The following is a 24,964-nucleotide window of genomic DNA, read 5'->3' as shown; positions in this document are numbered from 1 at the left end:
TAACCCCCTTTTGAGATGGGACGTTCAAATCTGCTGCATCACCTTGATTTTGCTGTCTCTATCACGTTTGTGTTACAGTCGGACCTTCACAGCATTGCATATGAACTTCCACCTCTTATCAGACACACAGCATTTTCAGTGCATTAACATTTCTACAAGCACCGGTGCAATCTACCTAGTAGAGTGTTTGAGGAAAACAGTTTCAGATAGTTAACAGGGATGGCAGTCTTGTTGGATGACTGCTGCCCAGGCCTTAACTCAAATAATTGAAGACTGCTCCGAGGCCGATTCTATACTGCATATTGGGGAGAGGATCATGGATCAGAATCTGGAAGTCATTTTTCATTTGATGGAGTGCCCTCCGATGATGACTTGTAGTCCAGTGATTCTGAGGAACAATGGCCATGGCAGTCATGATGTCCCTTCACGAGCACAATCTGTGCAGCTGAGAGCCAGTGGAAATGTAGCCAAAGCTGGAGTGCAGGCAGGTACCACGCAGAGCAGAGGGAGTGGGCTCACTTGACAGCCCCCTAATAGATTTGCTTTTCTAATTTAGTGGCAGCGGCAACAAAGAAAAAGGGGCGGGAGGGGGGTGGGGGTTGGCGCGGGGGGAGGGAAAGTTAATAATTAGAATTTTTAAGAAAAGGAAAACTTACCTGCAGCTGCTGGCCACCTTCTGCATCGCGCCTCCATCTTACTGGTTCCAGCAGGCACTGAGACTATGTCACAGACCCCTTGAGCAGGCTGAAAAGACGCTCCGCTCAGGGTGTCTGTGGGGTTTCTCCAGCTTGGCTGTTCAATGCAGCCGGGTTGGAGAAACCCAAGTACGCATGTGTGTTTGGCAGGCCTGAGACGGCCGGCCAGACACCCATGTGCACTTAGAATTGCACACAACACTCCTTCTACCCCCTCCCAAGGTCCCAGCCCTCCAAACTGCAACTGAAAAATAAAACAATGAAATTAAATAGTTTCATTTTTCAGGTGCTGGCTCTGAGCCAGTGGGGCAATGCTCCTCCGCCATTGCAAAGGAGCCGCCTCTGCTCTAATTCCCCCATTTACAGTAGATGCTAGATGTAATGTTTTTGCCCCTTGACTACTTCCATCTCTTTGTGGATAACTGTGTTGCTGGAGGAAATTAAGCATCAAACAAATCAGTGTACCAAACAGTTTCTAACTAAGCATAGCGGCACTCTTATGCCTCGTTCTAGGGCACACTAGTGACCTCCCACTTCACTTGGGGTGTTGGAGAAAAAAAAACGTTGGTCCGTACATTGTTCATGAAAATAGTGCACAAACCAACAATACAGTCTTACTGGTATACTTGTACGGTCTGGGAAGCACCCAGCTTTTAATCAGTCATGACCAAAGATTCTTTTTTGGTTCTGCAACTTATGCTGCATTTCAAAGATAATTCTGCAGCATTGCCACAAGACCATCAGACCATGGCAGGCTGTTCAAAACTGAGTTTGCCATGGAACATATGTCTGCCAAGGTTCCGAGTATTTACACTTCTGGGAAGAATCTAGCGGTCACCAAGTCCCTATTCCTGTACAAAGGACAGCTCATGTTCAGGCAGTACATACCCGGCTAAAGACGTTTTTACTGCTTCAAGTTGTACAGGTTGTGCAAGAGGTCCACTGGTTATATATACAGCTTGAGTGTATATACTGGGAAGGACTTCAGTATAAATCCTGCAGGCTGCCCTTTCACTTTAGCACTTGGTGAAAAGACTGTATGGGAGCTTGTACAATCACTCCTATAATTTCTATAAGCGGGTCCAGCGTTTTATTAACTTGTACAATTCTGGCACTTAAGCTTACAGTACAATCCAAAGTCACTGCAAAGGATTCCCCCAGGAGTTTGCTGGTAAGAAGCTCCATCAAGGCCAGAGCAATGCATTTCTTTTCAGTGAACTGCTGGTTGTGAAATTCTCAGATACTCCATAATTATATGTCCTCACTATAATTCACGATGAGAGCACTTCTCTGATCACAGTTTGGGGGTCAGTCTGCAGAAATGCGCAAATTCAACTGTGAATTTGAGACTACCACAAGTACAAGTTGAGTGGAAAAAATGAGTAGGTACTTCAATCATATAATGTAATGCGCAAAACTCATGGATGGTTTTCCACCTGATCCAGTTGGCAAGATACGATGCACATGTTGCCTATTGTCACACTACTAAGGGAAGACCGATGTCCGTCCTTGACTTTCAGAAGGCCACTATTGATAGACTTACTGCTATAGAAGCAGAAGCCACTATATCGGTTGTTGAAGCTGTTGTGAGGCTGCATGATTGGCACTTTGCTGACTGCATTCCTGCAACAGCGAGAGAGATTCAACCATATCGCCGATGCAGAGTTTGCACTCGCAAGGAACAAGGAGTTAATACATTCTCCAGTTATCACCTCGGCCTGTAATTTCCAAATTGCTTCATTTTATACAACACAAAACTGAAGTTCTAGAAAACTTACTAAAGTTGAGCAGTCAGGCTATTAGTTTGTATGTGACTTTAAACAGCTATGAATGGATGTTAACATTCCATAGCCCACTGTGTTACTACCTATGCAGGCTTTCAAATTGGTACATCTAGTTTGGTAAATCTTTCTAATAGTTCTAAACCAAAGAAGCACCATAATCTAATACGGTTTTCCTTCCTAAATTAGATTTGAGAAAATGTATATTTACTGTTTCTAGTAAATAGGTACATATTGGCCACACTTGTAGCCAGCTTTCTACGTTCACCATTGATCAAAACGTGATGGTTGTTCTGTCTGCCTTATAAAAAGTGCATTACAGTCAATGACCTGCATATAACAGTGGATACAAATCCACTACATATTGACAGAGTCCCTGTCTGCCAAACTCCTAAGTTCTTAAGTCTTGTAGTAAGGGATTTTTAGGGGACTTGCAGTCTGCGTCAGGATATTATTTTACAACAGTTTTCCACAGTAGATATACTCATACTGTCTGAGGAATGATCACAGGATATCTTGAGACAACCCCCAAATTACTACCATGCAGTGCAATGAGCTGGATCTAGCAGTTGTCTACTGCTTATTTGGCAGTTACATAGCCAGTGAGGAGCCAAAGTCCACCAGAGAGCGGTTCCTGCCGAAAATCGGGATCGGGTTACAGACAGTCAAGAAAAACAAATGCTCGTGAGTCTAAGCAGGCGCTATAACCACGACACCCGGCAACTGGACTTTTACCAGGACCTAGAGGACTACGAGGTACGTCGACCCCTGTGGCCATGACCGCCTCACCCTATCATGGACCGAGGAGTGGCTGCAGAAAGACCTTCGTTGCTTGCATCACATCCACAGCATCTTCAGCATTCTGTGTCTCTTGATCAGGACCACTTCCATAGAAACCTACAGCAAGAGGATAAAAGTGCCTGGAAGGGACTCAAGACTGCTTCTTCCGATGAGATAACTGTTTAAGGGACCTTGCTTGTCCTTTTGACTGGCTCCCTGCCAGAAATGGTCACACAAAGTTACTAGGACTAACCACAAAGGTACTTATCTAGATTTTCTTTGCAAACGTTTCCAAGTGTCAAATTTGTTGAATTTGCAAATGCTTGTTTATGGTTAAGTGAAAAGGTGCATGTTAACTCTATGTTGTACATCCTGTATCTCTAGAACCCTCCGATGGATTTTTCTCATTTTGGTATCTAAAACACATAAATTGGTGTTGGAGTTCTTGAGTGGCTTGTATATTTCTTCCTCAATTGTTTTGGTACTGTTTAAACACTTAACCTTTGTGTAAGCTTTGTAGCACAGAGCCACAGTTACCCTGGGTTGAGCTATAGGGTTTAACCAGTGGATATGCAAGTACAAAAAAAAAAAAAAAAGTAAAAGTTGGGGCTCGTCAGCAGGCAGCTTGCACCAGCCCATTAATCCTGTTAGCCTCGCTTAAACCAGAACCAACAGCGTACCATGAAAGTGGGGAGAGGATGTGGCATAATGGCCAGAGCTGCCAACTTCAGAGCTGGTTCGAGTCTCAGCGTTGGCACAAATCACTTAATCTTCTCGTAAATAAACAGGCGCTTAACTGGTGCTCATGAAAAGCGCCGGTGTTGATTATTAAGTGCAGGTACTGAGCAGATGGCTCTTAAATGGGTAATAGCAGACCTACAGCTTTCTGCTTTTCCTAACTTTTTATCTGAAATCTCTTCCAGAAAGAATTACAGAAAGCCATCAATCGGAGAATTACACAACTATGTGCTGCTCCTTGCTTTTAAGTGCCACACAAATCAGCCTGAAGGGGTCCTTTCAGATCGCAGCCCAAAGGAACAACAAAAGCTGAAATGCCATGGCGGGCGACTTGCAAAGGGACTAATGCCAGAGACAAGTGAAACTTACAATGTCACAAGGACATGGGCAAAAACTGACGCCGGTGCTGCTACACAGCAACTAATTAGTGAAATTATTGTCCTGAAAGATGAGCGGGATAAATGAACCAGTTCTTGGTGCATAAACAGATGCAAAAGCCAAAGTATCTAACCAGAGTCAGTACTTACCCAGTCTGAGACTCAGAAGTCCCCACAGGGCAGGTTACGGACTCTTGTGCTCAAGCCCAGCCAGCCAGTTTACCCGCATAAAATAGAACCCAAATGAACTGTTCAGTAACCACCTAGTGTCTTTAAATATATAAATAAATAACTCTTAGGCAGCTGCTGGAATCCGCCGAACAGTTTAGACATCACGTGATTCTGGTTTTGAACAGAAAAATACACCTGGCGTAGGAATAATTCCTAGCTCGAAGTGCAGTGAAAAGAACCTGACAATGACCTCTATGGGGAAGAAAGTGGGTTCCAGTGATCCAGTGAAAGCTGAAAAAGCCTGAATGGGTACTAATTTTGTGTTGTTCTAATTATTTCATGTAGCAAGTATTCCTAACATGATGGCGTGGAAATATTCTAAGCTTGTGCATATTAAAACAATTAATTACCAGAGAAACAAGGAGACATCTGAAAAATGCACGCACAAACAAATGTTCATGCATAAATACTAAAGTGGTTCGAGATCCTTCTTCACAGACCGCAGAAAGGAATTGGAATCTGCTTAAACATGGCATGCTATTTAGATTATCTGAAATATATGCACAAACATGCTATATTAGTACAAAAGTACCAAAACATTCATGGGTTGGTGTGTGTGTGTTCTGATGTGTGGTGAGCAATTCTAACACCAGGTGAACCTTGGAAGGATCCATTGCTAAAGGAAAGTTACCTCCCAGCAACACTTCTGTTGCAAGGTTAGAAAGTTACTTCCCAGGTACAACACTCTTGCTGTAAGGTTCGAAAGATACTTCCCAGCAACAACACTCCTGCTGCGAGGTTAGAAAGTTACTTCCCAGCAACAACACTCCAGCCGCAAAGTTAAAAAGTTACTTCCCAGCAACAACACTCTTGCTGCAAGATTAGAAAGTTACTTCCCAGCAACAACACTCCAGCTGCGAGGTTAGAAAGTTACTTCGCAGCAACAACACTCCAGCCGCAAGGTTAAAAAGTTACTTCCCAGCAACAACACTCCAGCCGCAAGGTTAAAAAGTTACTTCCCAGCTACAACACTCCTGCTGCGAGGTTAGAAAGTTACTTCCCAGCAACAACACTCCAGCTGCGAGGTTAGAAAGTTACTTCCCAGCAACAACACTCCAGCTGCGAGGTTAGAAAGTTACTTCCCAGCTACAACACTCCTGCTGCAAGGTGAGAAAGTTGCTTCCCAGCAACAACACTCCAGCCGCAAGGTTAAAAAGTTGCTCCCCAGCAACAGCTCTTCTGCTACAAAGTTATCACTCGCCACATCCCCTCGCCCTCTCCTGCCGCCTTGTACTTCAGAGACACAAGTTATACGTGGGCTACTATATAAACAGATGAGTGGCCAGCATTGAGAGCGTTCTCGAGACAAATGGTGCGTTAGACATTTCAAGTAAGAGTACTTGGATTCCTTATTTCCACTTAGAGTACCCTTGAAAGATTATTTTTAATTGATTCATTTATGTTTTATATTAAAAGAAAATTCAAAGAAAGGCATGCTGCAGAGAATTATTATTAGCTTGTCAATCGAGGGTGGATGCCCTGGCCATAGAAATACTGTTCAAGCAGGCACCTTTCTTGTTCATGGGATCAAGATTACAAGCTTTGAATAATTTGTCTTTTATCTTTCACCACAACTGCCACTGCAAACAGCAGTAATACGCTCTCCGGGCTTTGTTAACGGATGAATAACTATGTCCCCCGCAGGTGGGCAGTGAAACATTGTTTTTTTTTTTAACTAACCACACAATTTTTCTCTTAAAGTGAACCATGGTGCTTTAACAATATTAACAACGCGTAGATTTCTCCATTTACAAGCATAATTGAATTAATGTTCGACACACAACAAAGTCAATTAAGTGGATGCTTCATCAGGCAATTATAGCAAACAATGCTTACATCGGCAGGCTGGCCTTGTGTGCAGGAGGGGTACCTTTCGACTCGGAGTTCCATTAGTCGATTTTTTGTTACTTGCTTTTCGAAGGTGGGCTACCACTATTGTACCATTTGCAACAACATATGCAATGGCTTCACTTTCGCTTCAGTAGCATTAAAAGCAATACATTCAAGTAGGTCAATCAGTTTGGAATGACTTACCAGACACCCGGTGTTTCCAGAATACTTACCATTTTATTACATCTAAATCACAACTTCAGCCAAAAAATGAGAACATTATTGATACTTACATTTTTTAAGCGCATCCATTGCAGCCCCCATTTCTGCTTGCTGAATGCTGCAAGAAAAGGAGACCACAATCACAAATGTGCTCTACCTGGGTGTTGAAAGCGTGTATTCAAATGTGACTAACCATTAAAAAGGAAAATGTTACTTACCCTGTGAGCATCTGTTTGTGGCATGTAGTGCTGTAGATTCACATGTTCTGCATACTCCTGCCATCGAATGTTGGGTTCGGACGTGAGCAACTTGGTTATCTTTGAAGAAGTTTTTCGAGTCACGAGGTATAGTGACTTCTCATATGACTGGTAATGGGCATGGGCATCGGCTCCACTGTTAGACTGCTTTACCGCACGGTGAGGGAGATCGAAAATTGAGCATAGAAAAGCAGAAGATGATGCCTGTGCAAAGAATATGAAGGAAAGGCATCTGCAACAGCCTAAGGCTTCTGGGGTGGAGGGTGGGTGCATGTGAATCTAGAGCACTAGATGCCATGAACAGATGCCTAAAAGCTAAGAAACATTTTCCGTTCTTGACATGTCACTGTGATGCACATGCTCTGCATAGACTATAAGGTTTTCTTCACCTAAGCAGTGGCTAGCCGGATGGTGTTGCAGAGGACTGGAAAAGTGTACGTAATGCAGCTTGGCCAATATCAGCTTGTTGACTTGCAAAACATCCAAACAGTAATGTTTAGTGAATGTGTGTGAAGTGGGCCAAGTTGCTGCTTTCCAAAACTCAGCCATGGGAATGTTAAATGGAAAGCCATGGAAGCCCCCTTTTTGTAGGTAGAGTGGGGCCAGGGTGTGTAGGCAGTTGTCTTTTGGCTTTAGCGTAGCAAGTGTGAATGCATTTAACTAGCCACCTGCCTATGCCTGCTTTTGAGAGAGCATTCCTTTTGTGTGGTTTTGTGAACAAGACAAAGTTGTTGCGCCTTGCAAACGGACTTCGTTTGATCAACTTAGGATATGAGAGCTCTTTTATTGCCTAGTGTGTGAAAAGCCCTTTCTGCCATGGAGTCTGGGCATGGGAAGAACACCGGGTGTTCAATAGTTTGGTTGAGATGTAAGGAATATCCCACCTTGGGCAGAAATTGCAGATTAGTTTGAAGGATGACTATAATTGTGTTTAAAGAAGGATTCTTCGAAGGTAAGAGCTTGAAGCTTACTAATTTGCCTGTGAGATGTAATCTCAACTAGGAAGGCCACCTCCCAAGAGACACTTTAGAGGGCACATATGAAGGGGCTTGAAACGTTGAGGTTCCAGACCGGGGCTGGGGACACCATGGGTTGAATAACCTGTTAAAGTCTCTCCATAAAAGCATTGATGACTGGGACTGAACAGGGGAGAATATTCCCTATTCTGAAGGTAAGCTGCAACTGCCGCTGAGTGAAGATGGACAGACCTATAGCCGAGGCATGATGTCTGCAAAAGAAGCAGGTAGCAAACTGTCTTGGACTGCTGGCTTCAATGGACAATGCATTAAGACAGGCTGAAATTGACAATTTTTTTCCATCTGAGCACAAAAGCAGGCACGAATGGTGTGTCTGTGGGCCTCCTTAAGGATGGGCATACAAATTAGGGAGGCAGATTGAAGAAGCCAAATTCTAAGAACTCAGGAGTCAAATCGCAAGATTAAGCTGCTTGGGGTTTAGGTGTCTGACTACCATGGTTTTGGTTGAGCTTCTGGTGGGGCACTAGAGACAGGCCAATAAAGGTGGTGAAACAGGGTTGCTTGGCCTATGTGGCAGCTACCAGGATGAGAGGGAAATATGTTTGCCAAAGCATCAGGAAAACATATGGAAGGAGTGAGAGAGGAGGAAAAGCATAGGCAAATATCCCTCACCAATTCATTCAGAGTGCATTGCCGATTGACCATGGGTGTGAGGACTTGGAAGCAAAGTTTAGGCACTTGCGGCAGTGGAGAAGAGGTATACGTTGGGAAAACTCCAAAAACGGAAGGACAGGGGTAGAACTTGTGGGTGGAGTTCCCAATCGTAAATGTGTTGCCACATTTTGCTGAGTGGTCTGCAAAGTCATTGCCTACTACCGGTAGGTACTAAGTCAGTTGATGGATCTTGTGGTGGAGTGCCCACAGCCAAATGTCCTGTGTGAACACTGGCAGCTGTTGTAAGTGTGCGCTGCCATGTTTCTGAAGGAAATACATGGCAGCCATGCTGTCTGTTCAGATGAGAACTAACTTGTGTTGTATGTGGCAGAAGCGGTTTGATGCATGCCTCGGATCCAGTGGAGGATGGGGCTTTGGGCGCTGAACGTTTTGGCACCAAAGGGGTCTTTTGGGTCGCTAGCACTGATTGAGCCAAAGAGGTCTTCGAGGGGGTTATTGGTGCTGGCGTTGATGGAGCTGTCGCCATCAAAGGAGTACTTGGAGGCCAGTGTTTGTTCAACTGTTTTGTCATCGGTGGTTGGCTCAGAGCAGTATCAGAGACCTTACATCAGTGCCAACCACGGCCTTCAGGCAGTGGCGCACCACAAGCCAGACACTGGGTTTCAAGATTCAATGTACAACCCCTTTCGGGGGGTGCTCAGTCTGCGTTCGGTGTCAGGGGTGGTGGAGGAAGGGATGTCATACTCATGGTCGACATCTTGCCTCATGGTTGCACCTGCTGGATCTGTGGCTCCTCAGTCTCGGACTCAGAGCTCAGTCGTGGCTGAAAGGGAGGGCTTTCTCTGAGCATACCATTAGAGCCTGTAAGTTGAGGTCCCCTGACTACCCCTGTGCTCCCCGAATCTTGAGAGCTAATGCAGAAGCCATAAACAACATCATGTATGTGTTAATCAACAACTCATTGTGCCAAGCCTCTGCTCCCAGTTGCTTGAAGAACTGCAGGTTGATCCCACTGCTCAAAAACCTTTGGCAGATTAAGTCCATCCTGGCCAATTACAGGTCGATTTCCGTGTTACCAGCCTTTGCTAAAATCCTTGAAAAATGTGTCAATATCCACCTTTCCAGTCAATTCAATGCCAACCAGTTGCTGCATCTACACAATTAGGCTTTCGCCCAGGACATTGCACTGAGGCTGCTTTGGTTGAGGTCTCAGACACTATTAAATTGGCTGTGGACAACAGTAAGAAAGTAGCCTTGCTGCTTTTAGACCTTTCCACAGCATTTGATATGGTCTACCATCCTATCCTGATACAATGCTTTCGGGACATCAGGTTGGGTGGGACCGCTCTAGCCTGGCTGTGTTTCTTTTTATCGAACAGAGATCAGTCTGTATGGATGCTGCCATTTGCATAGACTCAAAAGTCCATAGAGTTTGAGGTTCCCCAGGGCGCTGCTCCGAGCCAGACATTGTTTAATGTCTATGTCTCCTCTGGCAACCCTGGTGGAATCCTGGATGTGCCCAATTAACCTTCAGTGCAACACAAGCAAAACAGGGGTATTGGTTTTTGGTTCTCCCCACTCCTTTGCAGTGTGGTGAGGTTTGGCCTAGTTCTGCTCCCTCTTCCCCGATTCCAACTATGGTGCTTAAGACCTGGAAGTGAATTTCGATTGTAACCTGTCCTTTAAACAACAAGTGGAGTGCACTGTTGGCATCTGCTTTGGCCTTCTCCGTTTTTTTAGGACGTTTTCGTTTCTTCTTCCGGATCCCTTGTCGGAAGATGGTAGTCCATGCCCTTATAACATCGGGGCTGGACTATGCTAATGCATTTTACTGGGGCCTCCCCTTGTATTTGCTCAAGAGGCTCCAGTTGGTGCAGAACACTGCAGCTTGGCTCCTGCTCAACATTCCTTGGAACGTTTCTGCTCAGCACCATCATAAGGAGTTTCATTGGCTTCCTATTTGGGGAAGAGTGAAGTTTAAGCGATTGTTGCTTGTCCTTAGAGCTTTCTATGGTACCGGCACTAAATATCAATCCAAGCGACTTTCCCATTATCATTCTTCCAGAACCCTGCGTTCGACTTATGCATTGTTGGCTGTTGTGCCGAAGACAAGGTGGAAGAGATGGGGAGGCACTTCCGTCAAGGCATTAGCTGCTGTAAGTTGGAATGCGCCTCCCTTGTATCTTCGGGCGACCAGGGATGTGGGCTCTTTCAAACGTAGCCTGAAAATTTGGCTTTTTAATGATGCCTTCTAGATTTTATCCCTCCTGTGGCAAGACCAGAGGTCTATAGAACCTGTAGTGCCGGGACACTCTACAGAGAGGCTGTGCGCTTTACAAGCTCTATTTGATTTGATATTTGACTCTGGTTCCCCCTTGATGTTGCGGTCACCAAAAAAGTTGGGGGTGTCATCTTACCTCTGCTCCATGGAGGGAGTCATTCTTATTGGTACTGCAGGGTCTTTTTTAAGCAGAAGACGATGCAGGCAGAGTAGGTTGCCTCGTCATTGTCCTCTGACAGAGGCTGCAGACTTGATGGAGGTCTGTCCAGGAGTACTTCGCATAACACTTTGGACAGTACTGGAAGGGTGTCCTTTCTATTAAGGAGTCTGCATTCTTGATGCGGAAGACAGAGTTGAAGGCCCTGGCAGGGCAGTCGAGTATAGCCTGGTCGCTGAGCCCAACGAAGGTCACGACAACAAGGAAATAAACCAAAATCGATGATTGTTTTCAACAACTGGAAGGGATGAACTAAAGAATGTCTGATGAGCACCAAAATGCATTGACCAGGAGCTCGGTGGACACACGTCAGAACCAGACAGTGGAAAAACAATCTAACAATGAAGTCAATACCCATGCACATTACTAGTCATAGGAGTCATACTTCGTGACTCAAAAGACTTTTTCTAAGAAAAACAAGTTGCACACGTTCGAGACCAACAATGGAAGGCAGGAGTATGCAGAGCATGAGTATTTATATATTTGCAGAGTTTTATATAGCACTGGCTAGACCCGGAGGTATCAGAGCGCTTTACATGAATAACAGTTTTGCATAGTAGCATTAGTCACAGTCTCATAGTAAAACATAAATGACAAATCCCCATAGAGGGTAATGGGGGAGGGGGGTAGAGACAGGGGGCTGGGAAGCAGATCAGACCCGGGAGATCATCAGTGTAAGAAAAGTACATCATAGGGCCAAAATATTTAGAGTAAGCGGGCCCGTAAGCCGGTTAGGGTCAGGTAGTCACAAAGTCCAGTGCCAAAATTCACTCACTGCGTTGGGTCACCTCGGCAATGTGGGGGGACCACAAGGAGGGGGCAAAAAAAAGGAGCCTCGCAGAGGCCATTCATGTCTGGAGGGGTGAAGGCGACCCAAAGGGGTTCATCAAGAAGCAGTGGACAGGCAGGCGACATAAGGCGTGGACCTGCAGCAAGTAGTGATCAAGGACTCGGTCGAAGCAGTCCAGATGGCGGACCCAGAGTTATGGTCACCAACAACCTCGGCACTAGATGGCGGACTCACAGATCTATTGAAAATCCAAGCCATAAACGGTAGAGAAAAACCAACCTCAAGGAGCAGGACTGGTTGGGGCAGGCAGGCACAGGATAGGGAGGAGGGGAGGCTGCTGGAAATCGATGTCTCGAACCAATGTCTCTCGGGTCATCAAGAGAATTCCGGTAGTAGTATCCTGACCCAACCTGTTGTAGAGATGAGGGAAATCGGATCGGGGCCCAGGCAGCAGCCCCGGAAGAGAAGAGGCAGCCACTGGGACCGGAGGGCGCGCTAATTCTGTTTCGCCGTGGAAGACAAGCTCATGGTCAGGAGGTCGCGCTCACTCAGGACTTCGCAGAGGAAGACCGGCTCAGGGGTCCAGTGCGGCGCTGTCGCTGAATTCTTGTTGCAGCTTTGCCAGTGGCACAATAATTGTGCGTCCCAGCAGCAATCCCGGAAGGTGTTGCGGGATGTCCCGCTAAGTGTTGCGGGAAGTCAAACAAAAGCGCTGCATCGGGAAACACCAGGAAGGGTGCGGCAGCTACGGGGTCGGAGGGGCAGAAGACCGGGAAGAACACTCCGCTTTCACTAGGAGATTCGTAAAGGAGAAAAGGCTCGGGGGCACGGTTCAGCAGCTTCATGGCAGATAACCTTGTAGCTATGTCGGAGGAATACGGCTCAAGCGACCAAGAAGCAGTCCCAGCGGGCAAAGCGGAAAGCCGAGCAACCAAGTCCATGCCAGGAAGGTAGGTGACGGCCGGAGGGGTGATCCCAGCCCTTCTCCTCACAGCTGCATAGGCAGCTCAACCGACCAACGGCCATGATTGAATAGATATCCGCTAGCACCAGTCAGTCCTGGATACTCGGTGAGTGCAGAAACCAGTCGTAGAAAATTCTCTCGGGTTTGGAGCAATCACTGAACAGATGTCCATAGTTCTCAGGAGGAGTAGGGGGTCGGAAAAATGGGTATTTCCCCGGGAATTAAGTCAAAGGAATTCCCAAGCCGGGGAGCTCCCAGCCGGAGCTCCTACCCAGCGGCCATCTTGAAGGTCATGTATATGAGTATCTATAGCTACACATTCCATGAACTCAATGCTACAGCCAGAGTTTTGTTAAAGGTCACATTTAGCAGTCGTTAGGTTATATTGCATTGTCAAGCAGCTGAAGTCATTCCAAGGTTCATGGTCCAGTTGTAATCCCACACCACCAGTCTGACTTCAAAGTACAGAATTTCAGATCTGTTTTGTGGATATTACATCTGTTTTTCTGATGCGCTGGACTAATTTGAAAAGTTATTATGGACTGCTGAGGCAGACAGTAGCAAGTTTCTCCCCATTCTAAAGGTTCATCTGTGCAAAGGTGGTTCAGTTTATATGAAACAAATGAAAAAGGGTGATGTGATTGATGAAGCTTTGCATTGCTTTTGTTTGTTGCAGTTGTCAAGTCAATACTAAATGTCCGTGTGGTTCCTAAGCATTTAGGCATTGCAGCTGTCTTGGAAATAAAAGGATCATGTATAACTGCGAGCTTAATGAATTGTCAATAGTTTTCCAACAGGCTTTAATTTCGAGAGGGTAAAGACGGCGAACAATTCCAAAATTACTCTTGGTGGGTGGAGTGGGTTAGACTGTCTAGATCAGGCAGCAGATTTTACCATCAATCTAATGTCTAAAAGAAATAAGACTTATCATGAAGGCAATATGCTCAGTAACATATTCGTTTTTTGTTTTTTTCTTGATGTGCCCAAATTACTCTGTACATTTAATATGTATTATGCTTATGTGCATTGATCAAGGGATAAACAATACAGTTAAACTGCAAGCTCAAGCCATGCGGATCATATGCATAAGCATATGTGTAAGCAATCACTGAGGGCACAGTTCGATACCAGATTCAGCCTTTCATAGTGTCCTTTCATGCAGCAGTACAGAAGCTGCACATGGGAAATACACTACTTAGAAGTGATTACAGTTCCCATAGTTGCTCATGGAGTGTGGTGAAAGCCATAGGTTCCCACTTGGGGCAAACCTTTTGACAAAAGGAAGTAGAGTTCTTTTACTCAGGCATCAGAAGCAGATGAGGTGATGTGAAGTACATGGGATAGCACAGACATCAGTTGTGGCAATGCAGCATGCTGGCTTGAAAGGATTCCTGTCTCTGAAATACTACCAGCAAAGGAAGGTGTGGTGTGGTGTGGTAGGACCTCACACAGACTGTGAAGAAGCTAGGCCATCAGATAGCAGAAGCATGTTAAAGTACAGGGGGGTTAAAGGGGCACTTGGGGGCGAGTTCATAGTTTGGGCTGCACAGCAATTGCGGTCTCCTTGTCTAAGTGTCTCCAAATTACTCACAGTATGATTCTGAATGGTGAACTCAGGCTTTGGCTGAAAAGGGCAGGTACTCAATGAAAAGGGAGTTTATATTGTTCTCTACTTGCCTCTGGTCTTTGTCTGCTTCTAAACCAGTGTGCAGAGCTCTTTAAAGAAGGTGAGATTGACATATGATGTAGGTCCAAATCTAACTGTCAAGTCAAATTAAAAATTATGGACCAAAGAGTTGAAAGTCCATTTTTCAGTTCAGATTTAACAATTACCCTTACCTAGTAAACTGCTTCCACATGACTTCTCAGCAACACAAAGAACAGAATACAGGGGATGGGCCGGACTCTGGGCCATTCATTTGCTCAGGTGTTGCTCTGGACTGGGGAGGGTTAGAGACTTACCCCTTTGAACTGGTCTGGTCCAGCCCAGTGCAACAATAGGTCTTCAATTCTATATGATGATGGTTCAAACCAGGCAGCTGCATTTGACTTCACAGAATTCTATAGGGAGGGGGAATCTAAGGACCAGAAGGTCATGTAGGTAAAATGGGAGACCACAAGCTTGAAAACTACTAAATCATTTGGCACTCCCTACAGCTGTAGGAGCTACGTACATCCGGGGAGTCCAAAAAGGTTACCACATGTTGCACTCATGCACACTTCACAAATAACCAAAGAGTATGACGGTGCCTAGTCATTGCATACTACACACATTTACAGTATGCATATTCATTTTATGCTGGGGCTCTTACACCACATATTTTGCACAGCGCCTCCTATTTACACAAAGAGCACCAAAGTGTCACAAATATTATAGATTGTTATAGTTCTCTTGGCCATGTCTCTACATCTGTGACAGCAACCACTCCATGGAATACCTTTTGTAATCAATGACTATTTATGCAAACAGATCGGAAACTCACAGCGTCATTTGTGAAACACACTAATAGCTGGCTGCTCATTGTACATTAGATGTTTGTCTAAATTCTGGTCAGCTATTTTTTAGGATGACAGCATACCTCCACCCTCCCCGTTCTGATTTTGTCAACATGAAATGCCATGCACTATGGAAGAAATACTTTTCCAGGAGGAAACTTTAGGTTAATGGCTTACCTATTTTACTTGGAATTACTATAGCTTCTAAATTACCATTCTCACATTTTCCATATCTAACTAAAAATATTTTCTGCATTGACTTTATGAAACAGAATGAAACATTGAAATTACCTTGGTCCTTTACCACAGCCTATTCGTGCACCTTTGAAATAAACAGCAACTGTGTACGTTCGACAGTGAGATGGCCCAACTGTCTCCAACGTCCTAAAAGAAGAGAAAGGAAAATAATTGTTAATGCAGAGTTCAGAAAACTGTGAATGTTGATAAAATGCATGAATGGAAGAATGAGTTCCCATATACTATGGTCATTGCAAGATCCTCACAAGCACTTCTTTGGGTCAAGAGGGATGAGGAAGGGAAAGCATGGACCAATATTAGCAAGAAACTTGCTGTCTACCAAGAAAGATATGAAAGACTGACCGCAGCATGGAAAGAGTTCAGCTCATGACCACAAAGTACAGATACATGATAATAATACTCTAAGCAAAGTCCACAGTCACACTGAAGCTATGTCAAAGCATGGTATGTCCCTCAGGCTACCTACCTCAAATGGGTAGATGCAGATTTACTATTAAGATGTTTCTTGAGGAGTCCAAATCTTTAGTAATGCAGCCACAACATTGCCCATATTTGTGCGAAACTATACCATTCAGTGAAGACAATCCAAATGCATGCACTTTCAGTTTGAAGGACAAATATGGACCAGACCCAGGGCACTACTTTCTCTGCAGACCCGCCTCCCCCCTCCCCCCCCCCCCAATCCCCTTGTGGTCAACTCTCATCTCCCCCAAAACAAAGCTGCTAGCAAACAGATCTCAATTCTGAAACATCCCCATTTGCTCGCTGGTTATGGAGATTATGAACTAGTGCATAATGGAAAGTTCTGGATCAGCTTAACTATAAAACAATGGTAAACAGTGATATGTTGAAAACAGAACTCAAAAAGCATCAATGTTTCAAGGGATTTGTACCATAGCAAATTTAAAGAAATCTTAGTTTGCTCTACTGTAGGCTTGTACATTAGAGCGAACTAAATGTATCCATTTTGGGTCATCATATGACTCCCTGTTAAAGTTTTTTTTTTAAATGCTAACCTTGTGAAGTAATGCAAGACCTTCCAATTCTATCAAGTAGTGTCAAAGCTGGCTAGCTGTTTGACATCTTTCTCAGCCCGTCGGTAATTTTAAGGAGATTATAACAAGTAGAAACATTCCTGCGACAAGCTGGGAACTGGCCTCTCACTAAATTTAAGAGTATTGTGTGTTTATCCCTTTTGTTCAAGAAGCGCTTACATGGATTACAAATTAATCTGTTGTGACAGTCTCAGCTAATTTAAAAAAGCTACAGCCAACCGTCCTGTCACATAATCAATCATCATCCAATTTATCGTACTCAGGGGAAGATCTTGGAGTGCGCTTTGAAAAAACTGCTACAGACTTTTCTTGAGACCAGCAGTATCCTGGACAGAGTTCAAGCTGGCTTTCGCCTTCTTCTGAATTACATGAACAGTTGAGTTGGCTGATCTTAAATCAGTAAGGAAGTGAGGAGGTTAAATGTTTCAGCAGTCTTAAACACCAAAGACCACAAAATAATTTTGGAGAGATGGTACATTATTTGAGTGCAAAATGTCTCACTAACATGGATCTTGTCCGTCTACACAGAGTGCAATTAGCTTTCTACTTTATTCTTTTGGGTTTAAAAACATTACACATTCAGTTGTACAAAGCTCAGCATTTAAAACCTGAGACTTAACAAATGTCATTTAGGATCAGTCCCCAGCAAATAATGGCCTTTCAATCAAAAATAAATAGCAGTTGTTCAACCAACCAAAAATTGTTTCTAAAAGGATTAACTGGAGAATGAAAAAGAAAGGCACAGAGCTGCTGTGTGCCTCAACCTTCCCTAAGATCTAGCTCTCGATCTAACGCTCTTCTCCCCTTGAATCCCTTTAGCACTACCAAGAGGATCCCAAGATTCTGTGACTAGGCATCAAGAGAAAGAAAAAGGCAAGATAAAATATAAGATGACGGTGGGCTTTGTTCACGCAGACAATGTCAGATGGGGCCTTGTTCTTTTTTTTGTTCAACACCTACATTTTCTAATTAACCCCATAATGCTAATACCTCTCTCATGCAACTACTTGTGTATGATTTTGTAACTAAAGGGTCCCTGTAATCAAATACGAATATAAATCTTTATAAATTCTCTTACTGAACCGGTTAGGTTTTTAGGAACTTTTCAAAGTGAAAAGAAAACAACCAATATCCTAAGAAAGAGCACCAAATCACCCTGAAAGGAGGAAGGTCTTTAGCCTTTGAAACTCAGATTAAATGTTGGGATTTAACGAAGATGTTGATGAGCTCACTACAACACCGAAATACATCTTGTCTGTCAGTCGGGCAGTGATGTGCAAATATTTAAATGTCTGGCACACCCCTATAAATACATTCTTACGGACCATAAACAACCAACGAAGAAATCCTGTTGCTGCCAGGATCACAAACAACCAATGAAGAAATACCCTTGCTGCCAACACAGAATCCATCTTCTCAGCCCAAACAACAGCTTTACTCCCATATTCTAGGCCACTTGCAGCTGATGTAAGAAGGTCACTGTGAACTTAGAATGATGGCTACTGCAGGAATTTAATGACAAAATGACTTTAGTCTACTATAAGAATTATTTTGTTCTTATTCTGAAGACGCATGACGGCACACACATTTAAACATTCAATAAGAAAAGACAAAGAAGGTGGTGGTCGCAACATTCTGTAGACTTGCATCAGGGAAGAGAATTGCGGAGCTAAAAATCTATAAATGTGCCAAGAAAAGTGGACAAAGTAGTGTGCAACAAATATGTAGCTCTCGTGACCGGATATAAAGTTTCAATTAACACAAGTACCCCAGAGGGAAACAATATAGGACAATCTCCTTTTGCCCCAAAAGGAGAGCATCAGGCCTTCCTGTGGCAACAGCATGGAAAGGACAAATATTGCTGAGGAGAAATCAGGCAGAAGTTGTTGGGCTTTGGACAGTGATGAATAACCTACTCAAGGGGATCCTCTGGCATTACGGGGGAGCTAACCTGGGTAGCAAGGCTGACCGGCTCCCAAGGCCGAAGTGCAGCTAGAAGGGAGCATGGTCTGGGCTGCTACGAGCATTGGATTAGAGAACATGTGGCTAAGATAGGGGAGCAGTAAATATTTGACACCACCGATGAACTGGGGAGAATGCAGAAGAGTTGGCGGCCATGGGGAACAACCGAAAAGGCCTAAATCATGAGAAGGCCTATTTACTAGCCCTGTAGTCTACACCCAAGGTCTGTAGGGGTTAGGTTCCTAACACATGGGTGAAAGGACTTACTTTAATTCACTATCACTGAGAAAGGAAGTTCATTTGAACTGTAGCTCCACACAATCCACTGAGCATTCCTAAGAGGGTGGAGTTTTCTAGGTTGCTAGTAGTCCCAGAAAGGGTTTAGGGTTATGGTGGTAATTCAAATCCAACTTCAGTCTTAGAATAGCAAACCAATAAGAATGATACTGTATATTTTAAAGCGTTTATTTCAACAGTCTTATTCAGTTGCTTAATACATGAATAATACCCACACAGAAGATTATGAAAACATAAATTTTTGCATGTTGCTAGCAGCAAGATTAAAATGAAAATGTCGAACATGTTTTAAGAATTTAAGTAGGATCCTACCTCCACAGTGCTACTTCAATGCACTACACTATAAGAGTATGGTATAAATAACTTGGCTCTTGGGTTTTTTGGGGCACAGCGCACTGCATACCTGTTCTCAGCAGATCAGCTGTGTTTATCAGCTGGGAAGAGTGACTTCAGAAGGAAACCAAACTATCAGCTATGCTCAGTGCCTCTCTTCACTTGATCAACTCTTGGCATAATAATGGATTTTCCATAAGTCTGGCATGACTTCTTGTGAAAATCTGGTGCGAAGGCCTCTTTTCCTTCATTGTCAATTCCTGGGGGTTATATAGGATGTTGACCACTGACATTTAGCCTGCATTGCGGAATAAAGTGGGAATTTTCCAAAATTCTAGATGTAACCTACTTAAGCCGGAGGAAGAAAATATGTCAACTCGCACTACATGTTTACCTTCCACATCTACTGTCAAACATCGAGATGTCGATCTTGGGGAGTTTGTATCAGACGTATGTCGCCAGATGTTATAACAAATCAGTATTTAGATGAAAATTACACTTTCACAAGTTCTACAAAAAACATGATGACTGTGTACCAAAAGCAGACAGGCTAACAACATTCAAAAAATGGAACCTGATTTGGGGATTCAAAACAGCACTCACTGTTCTATCAAGTCTGAAATGAACTACAAACTTGGAGCTGGGGACGCCTCCTGCATTTCTTGTACTATATGATAAGGTGAGAGGTCTGAAAGGAGGGCAGAAAGGGATGATTGAATAGGGCAAGGGCCAGAAACACCAAAAGGGAAGTAGAAAAGCAGAGGCATGGTGTGGCAAGGCCAGAGTTTAAAAAACTAGACTGAGGAGGGGGCCCAAAAATCATCTCAAAAGCAATAGAAGGTTGCAATAGAACAGACTACAGTTGATGCGGGCTGGCAAGACTGAACCCGCCCACATCACAAATAAGGAAACCCATTAGTATGGAAGACATTAAAGGGACAGCTCAAAGAGGCCCTTCTTAACAGACCGATGAATATACCTACATACATCAGCAAAGATCGGATATGCGTCCAAAATTGATAATTAACGGTCAAAAGACATGAGGTACTAGTGCCAAAGGAACTGTACAAATGAAGGGTCCCCTTCTGCACAGAGCAACAAAACAGGGAAAGGAAAGATGGCAAATTCAAAATAAAACACACAACTTACAAAAGATGATCTCATTAGTCTTCTGCAGGACCTTAGACAAGCATGGAAAGAAGACCACCGGCTCTCAAAAGTTTGTCTTAGCCTGACTGACTTGGACCCCACCCAAAAGAGAGAGTGATTAATTGGGCTGAAGAATAGAGACTGTCATGGCTTGCTAAAGAAGGCAACAGTACCACGGGGGAGCTGAAAAGCATAACCAACCATACCTTTATTCTAAATGAAAAATACAATGGCATGGAAAATTGAGGCAGGCAGGACAATATTAGGGTGAGAAACCTAAAAGAGAAACACTGCATAACCTGGAGTACACCAATTACTAGTTGCACAAACTCTAGTTCTCAAAGGAAGTCAGACAATTGGTACCGTGAAATACAAAATGTAAAGTAAAGGATTTTAGGTTCAGACAAAAGACCAAGGGACAGCCTCACAAAAATGTTATTCTACCAAATGGAGTTGTTGAAAAAAGAAGCACAGTTACAAAATGTAGTGCATTTCAACAAGGATAGCATAATATTTTTACAGAACATCTCTCAGACCACTTGGGTGAAGAGAAGAGCCTTCTGCTCACTGACAGAACCCATGACTAACAAATATATCAGATGGCCATTCCTATGTGGGGGTTCACTTTCAACTAGAAGGGGGTCAACCAACACATCAAGGAAGTGAATTTGCGGCACTATACATAGGACCACCAGAGGATATAAACATTGGTCCTTGTGGGAGGCAGTATAGGGCACAGACATCACAGTGTGAGGCAGGCATTTTAATTTAGAATGGATAAGTGATGTTCAAGTTACAGTTCAACAATAATTAGTATAATGAGGAAGGAACTGATTGAGTTCAGAATAACTACTACCTCAATGAATTTGTAAATAAACTGTCATTTTATTCTACATGTTCATGAAGACGGGAGATGGAATAAGGAAAGAAACCCAAAGCTATGAAAATATACAGAGTTCCAAACACACCTAAATCAGACTGGTAACATGCAACAAAACAAATGTTGGAAACCAATGACAAAAAAATGATCAAAATGTACAGCTAATAATGGTGCACATTTTATTGTGTCTTATTGCCTAGAGTCTTAATCACTCCCAGGGGGAACCGCTTTCTTAGCACGTCAGGTAACAAGAGCCGCCAAGATTGTATGTTAAACTGTGAAAGGCTTGAAACAGGAGAGGTGATTTACGATTCCCAGATATCCATAACTATTGATCATGTCAGCTGTGCATACTGGGAGAGTGGGTTCGCAAATGTTCAAACAAGCACTGGTGCTCATGGATAAGGTAATAGAGCATAGAGTCCTCTGCCCCCCTTAGGCCTAAGAGAATATACTTCAGTCAAATCACCAGAATGCTGTTGTAGGTCTTGGACTCAATACCATTGCCAAGACAACTTACGACTTAGCCATCCCTATATACACTCATGCCCGTAAATCCAGACTTCACGCCGGCTGCCATGGGGTATCATATTGGAAAAATGAGAGATGAGCACAGTAGTATGCTGGGAGACCTGCTTGAACATCAGCAGAATAGATCATTTAACAATTGTAGGAGGGCGATTAAAATACAAGAAGTTCAGATAATAGGAATACTGTAAACCCAAGCAGCAACAAGGGATTACATTTGAGATAACTATCAATCATTTTATGGGAAATAATGGGTATAGCATTCACACTATACACATTCCTCATGAACCTTCAAGAATACGTCTTGCTGCCCCATTCTGGACCAGCTGCAGTTTAGCTAGTACAGTCTTATAGATATCCAGGTACAGAGCATTGCAGTAATCCAACCTACATATAATAAGTGCCAAGGCCACTTGCTTACGCGCCGGGAAGGGGTTATAAGGAAATATTTTCCTGAGAGTCATAATAATCCAAAAACAGGCCGAAACTGTCTAGTTGAGAAGGCTGTGTAGTCTATGCTGAATTTAAAATTGTGGGGTCAACTGATGTTAGAAGGAAAGATAAGGAGGGAAAAACAGACAGGTACCCATCTTCACTTGCACACAACTACTACCTACAACAAATACCATCAATACGCAGGCTTCTACAGTTACAATATTAGTTGAATACATTTAACACAGGACTTGGAAAGCAAATCATCCCACTACAAGCATAGTTAACTTTTTGACTTTAGGGTCTTTGTAATGCAAGGATAAATACAATTGAGCATGCATGCATAACTGATCTACTGTCCATGTCCAATCAGAAACAAAAAATGACGTTACAGGGACTGTACAGGACATCTGCTATCAACTGCAAAGAGGACAACACTGGTACTGTATTCGCCTATTAAGGAGTCATGCATAAGTAATATGTTATGCCTAGCACTCTTATGAGGATCAGCTATTACGAAAAATGTGATCTCTTTAAATGTGGAATTTACATAGTTGGCTCACTGTTGCTTTTGTGTTCTTTCTACATTTACATAGTCATATTTTATAAAGTAAAAATGAAACTAAGATGTTATGGTTTTGCATTCAATACTTAAAAAAAATAATTACACTTCCTTCGTTGAAAGCAAGCATGAACTGTCAGCATAGGCTACACTCTATGAATATTTCACAATATCCAATTAACTGAAATTAAAAAAGAGGACAGCAGAGGTATGATTCATTACAGTGAATGAGAGGTTACAATGCTTCAGTTAATTTTCCTTTCGGGAATCCTTAACTTCAACTGAGCCATTTTTAAGCATGCATCCGACTTTCGAAAGTGTGTGTGCTCATCATTTTTTTTGTCTAAGACTGTAGATGATTACAACAAATATCCACAGGACTGCTGACAGTAATCAGACACATGCTAGGGATTTGGGCTGCATGTTTTATTAAAGAGGAAGACTGAGAGCATCAGTAGTGAAAGGGATACTGTTTTGCCAACTGAAAGGAGAGACAGGAGGGCCAGGCCAAAGCGCACGACAAGAAATCTTTCTAGCGAGCAGTAAGTGGTGGTTCTAATGCATTGGTGCCCAACATGGAATACAGCGGACCAATCCATGAAATATTTCAATGCTAGACCCTCAACACAACATTCAATCCCAATTTATAAAGTCAATTGTCATCCTAATGTGGCATGACGCTGGCCCCTTAGACCCACATTTGCAATTCTTGTTCTGAGACTATAGATTAAGAAAACAGCACTGTTCTTCAAACTGCTGCAATTAGTGGTCTTGAGCATTACCAGTGATATACGTTGGTACTGCTCACCTATGTCTATCCCATGGATTTTTGTTGTGGTGATGTAATCATTGAAAAACAACTTCAATACTCACAGAATCTTTATATACTATACACTCGATTTTAAAGACATTATAGGAACAGTGGATAATGTTCATTCTGTAAATCTTTGGACCTCACATCTAAAATATCCATACCTTCAACAGTTAAACATCAACAATAACAAACCATGTCTCTCCAACTTCAGCCCACCAGTGCTGCATTAAGCAAACTCTTACTTGTATAAAGGAATGTCCGGCTCCTTTCCTTCTGTTCGGAGAGTTAGGCAGCATTGTTGAAGTTGTGATTTTGGGTCGTTCCAGTCCTGGTTCAAAATGAACTCCTAAAGAAAAATACACAACTGTTTTTTTAGGGATGCTTCAACCTTTCTACTTTTTCATTGAAGAAAATGTTACCTACTGTTGGCAACAATATTTCTGGTGGACACAGGCTTCTGACAGATTCCTCACCTTATAAATAATTCTTGCAGGTTTCAGACTTCTTCCTAGCAATGACTCTCCTATGCTTACAGGTGATGCCACATGGCTCCAGGATGACTCAGCTTCCAGGTGTGATGTCACCAGAGTATGTTAGTGGCTCTCCAGCACGTGGACGTCAGTTAATTATATTTTTCCACTACTCATAGAGGAGTGTGGAGAGGAATCGAGAGCCACAATAGTGACAAAGACAGCAACAATATGTTTGCAAACATGGGATCTTATTAATAACAGCACTAGATCATAAAGAAGGGTGGGCAGTGAGAAATCTGATCTGCAGGGAGAATATGTATCCACCAGAAATATTGTTAGCAAAGATAACTAACTTTTTGTCTGATCTACACATCTTCCCACACATTCTTTACCTTATGGATGAGTCCCAAAGCAGTACCCGTTAACTAATAAAGTCAAGCAACACAGGTGGGGCAAAGTACCAGTTATTGCATGCCGTAAACAGTAGGGAGTGGTGCTTAGAAAGACTATACAACAATAACCACATAGCTTCTCAGAAAATGTTGACAACTGGGAAAAAGTCTCTGGAAAGGGCATAGGAGTCAGCCATGTAACTTGTGGAATGAGTCCAAATGCCCTCTGGAAAGTCTTTCTTGGCTACAACAAAGCATATCCTGATACAGATGATGACCTAACTACAAATCATGCGTGTGGTCGCCATCTTGCCCTTCTTAGTTCTTGAAAAGCCAACATAGAGTTGATTAGCCATTCTGTTCTGTGGAGTGTGGTCGATGTAGTAGGATAACTTATGTCAGAGATCTAGCCTATGCAGCTGTTTCTCCTCCTTGGTAAGATGTGGAGAGGGAAGAAAGTTGAGAGAGTGATAGAATGGGCCATACAAAAGACCAAAACTACCTACGGTAGGGCAGGT

At 43.3% G+C, this 24,964-nt stretch overlaps 1 protein-coding gene across 2 annotated transcripts in view; it reads right to left on the bottom strand.

Annotated features, from left to right (window-relative positions):
- Positions 1-24,964, bottom strand: part of DROSHA (drosha ribonuclease III) — a 533,090-nt gene that overhangs the window by 1,853 nt on the left and 506,273 nt on the right. For both annotated transcript variants that reach the window (XM_085607071.1, XM_085607072.1), the window contains exons 29-31: positions 23,824-23,927; positions 15,603-15,695; positions 6,726-6,772 (exon numbers count right to left, since the gene is read on the bottom strand). In XM_085607071.1, coding sequence (XP_085463197.1) covers positions 6,726-6,772; positions 15,603-15,695; positions 23,824-23,927 — 244 coding nt within the window. The remainder of the gene's footprint in view (positions 1-6,725; positions 6,773-15,602; positions 15,696-23,823; positions 23,928-24,964) is intronic.

Source organism: Triturus cristatus, chromosome 5_2 (genome assembly GCF_964204655.1).
Source record: "Triturus cristatus chromosome 5_2, aTriCri1.1, whole genome shotgun sequence".
NCBI classification, from domain to species: Eukaryota; Metazoa; Chordata; class Amphibia; order Caudata; family Salamandridae; genus Triturus; species Triturus cristatus.
This window is presented reverse-complemented; position numbering and strand designations above follow the sequence as displayed.